The sequence below is a fragment of the Myotis davidii genome, unplaced genomic scaffold (assembly GCF_000327345.1).
Source record: "Myotis davidii unplaced genomic scaffold, ASM32734v1 scaffold609, whole genome shotgun sequence".
Lineage (NCBI taxonomy): Eukaryota > Metazoa > Chordata > Mammalia > Chiroptera > Vespertilionidae > Myotis > Myotis davidii.
The window spans coordinates 3,254,821-3,257,417 of record NW_006300164.1 but is presented as its reverse complement, the minus strand read 5'-3'; the positions used below and the strand labels follow the sequence as shown (position 1 = coordinate 3,257,417).

Sequence of the window (2,597 nt, the reverse complement as noted above, 5' to 3'; positions counted from 1 at the left end):
GAGTCTGGCAGCGGCTGCACCCAGCTTCCCCCTCCCAGGGCCCTTCCCGCCTCCCGGGGGGGCTCTCCCCGCCTCCCGGGGCTCCTCTGCCCACCCCAGCAGCTCCCTCCGCCGGGCTCAGGCCCCACTGTGCACTCTGGGCGCCCTCGCCAGACCGTCTTAATTTTGGGCAAGGATTCCACATTTTCGTTGTGAGTGGGCCCCACCATCATGTAGAGCCGGCCTGGCAGGGCCCTGATCCCATGGACTTGGATCCTAAGTAGGCGGGTACCAAGGGCTGCCAGCCCATTGGGACTGGAGGGCCTGCCAGAGGAGGGGGTCCCACCGAACCCCACAGTGGGAGCGCGGTGGCAGGAGGCGGGGTGAGGGGCAGCTCCCCAGACAGACTTCCTCCCGGGCTGACTGGACGCCGGGGCCCAGGCGCTTTGGCTTCGGTGGCCCTTCCTCCTTAGAAAACACTGAGACTGATCTTAGGGCCATAAACGCGTGAGCCCTGGGTGCTGGTGTAAACGCAGACAGATGACGTGACAAACTGGAACCTCATCTTTGATCTGAGAGCTTATTTTTTTCTTCTGATTTTAAAAGAAAGGAAAACATTTTCACGGCCACTCAGGACTGCGGCCACTGTCCCTCCTCCCGCCGCCAGGGCCACAGGGCGTGCGGCTGTCCCTGCCCCGCAGCCGAGAGGACAGTGAGGCTGGGCACGGACCTGACTGGCTCCATGGCCTGTGACGCCACCTGTGTCTCCTCAGGATGCGTGCCAGGCGCTCTCCTGCCACACAGACCCCCTGGACCTCAGCAGCTGCAGCCGCCTCCTCTTCCCGCTCCTGGATGGGACCGAGTGCGGCCCCCAGAAGGTCAGCAGGAGCGAGGGAGGCGGGAGAGCAAGTGTGAACGTGCGTGCATGAGCATGAGTATGTGCGAGCGTGTGCGTGAATGAGCATGAGTGTGTGCGAGCATGAGCATGAGTGTGTGCGAGCGTGTGCGTGAATGAGCATGAGTGTGTGAGTGTGCATGAGCATGAGTGTGTGCGAGCATGAGCATGAGTGTGTGCACATGTGCGTGCATGAGCATGTGTGTGAGCGTGTGTGCATGAGCATGAGTGTGAGCCTGTGCGTGCATGAGCAGGAGTGTGTGCATGCGTGTGAGTGTGGATGTGCTCACACATGCTTGCACAGGCTACCTGCAGCCTGGCAGCCCTTATTCCTGGGGCAGGAGACAGGGAGCCAGGGCGAGGGCCCTGGAGCTGTGCGTGGTGCCTGTGGATGTGGGTGTGGGTGTGGGTGTGGGTGTGGTGCCCGTGGGGCGGCAGGTTGGCTGTCGTTCCTTGCAGTGGTGCTCCAAGGGCCGCTGCCGCTCCCTGGCGGAGCTGACCCCCATGGAGGCGGTGCACGGGCACTGGTCAGCTTGGGGTCCCCCCAGTCCTTGCTCCCGCTCCTGCGGAGGAGGTGTGGTCACCAGGAGGCGGCAGTGCAACAACCCCAGGTGCGGGTGGAAGGGGGCGGGGGGCGGGGGGCTGCACTTACCCTGGTTGGGGGTCTGTGGGTCACCTCTCACCACTGTCTCCGGGCGTTTTCAGACCTGCCTTTGGGGGGCGTGCTTGCACAGGTGCTGACCTTCAGGCCGAGATGTGCAACACCCAGGTAGGCCGGCTTCCCGGGCAGGGCCCCAGGGGCCAGGGCGGCTGGGGTGTGTGGCTCACAGCAGAAACCCTGCATGATCTCTGAGGAGGCTCCAAACTGCGCCCCCCGCAGCCGGCCCTGCTGGTGCCCACGGCAGGTGTGGGGGCTCCAGCTCCTCCACGCCTCTCGGCACTTCCTGTCCAGGTTTGGTTTTATTTTTCAATCCTCGCGGAGGATATGTTTTTATTGATTTCAGAGCGAGGAAGGAAGAGAGAAGAGAGAGAGAAACATGGATGTGAGAGAAACACTGATCAGTTGCCTCCCATACACACCCCGACTTGGGGTTGAACCCGACACCTGGGCACGTGCCCTGACGGGGAATCACACGCACCACCTTCCGGGGTGTGGACTGGGGCTCCCCCCAACTGAGCCACCGGTCAGGGCTGCTGTCCAGGTTTGGGTCACGGCCATCGCAGTGGGTGTGAAGCGGGGACTGATCTCTTTGACATTAAAGTCTGAGAGCTGCCCTCCCACCTTCTCCGGGCGGCCAGACCTGCGGAGAGCCCTCGCCTGGGCCCGAGGTGGGGGAGGGGGTGTGTGTGCAGCTGAGGGCCGTGTTCCGCTCGGCCAGCCGGTCCGCTCCGCGCCTTTTCTCCCCGACGCCTCCCGCTGAGGCTCTTGGTGAAGCCTTGCCTGGCCTTTTCTGACGCGGCCTCTGGAGGCGGTGCCTGTGAACGGCCCAGACCCTGACCGGTTCGGGCCCTGGCCCTGAGCAGTGCTCTTTGCCTGCTCCCTCTGCCCCGTGTCCTCACAAATGCTCCTGGAATTCCCCATCAGCAGAAAAAGGCTCCCGTCACCCCCACTTTACAGAGCGGGGAACGGGTGCAGCCAGGAGCCAGGCTCAAGCCCTCCTCATGGCCTCACACTCAGGGTGCCTCCCTGTCCCCAGGTGCAAGGGCACCCAGCCCTGGGCTC

The 2,597-nt window shown here is 63.8% G+C and overlaps 1 protein-coding gene across 1 annotated transcript in view; it reads left to right on the top strand.

Moving 5' to 3' along the window:
• The window catches only part of ADAMTS13 (ADAM metallopeptidase with thrombospondin type 1 motif 13), a 29,095-nt gene that overhangs the window by 10,745 nt on the left and 15,753 nt on the right, over positions 1–2,597 (top strand). Inside the window, 3 exon segments of the mRNA XM_015572373.1 lie at positions 722–857; positions 1,334–1,485; positions 1,580–1,645. Coding sequence (XP_015427859.1) covers positions 722–857; positions 1,334–1,485; positions 1,580–1,645 — 354 coding nt within the window.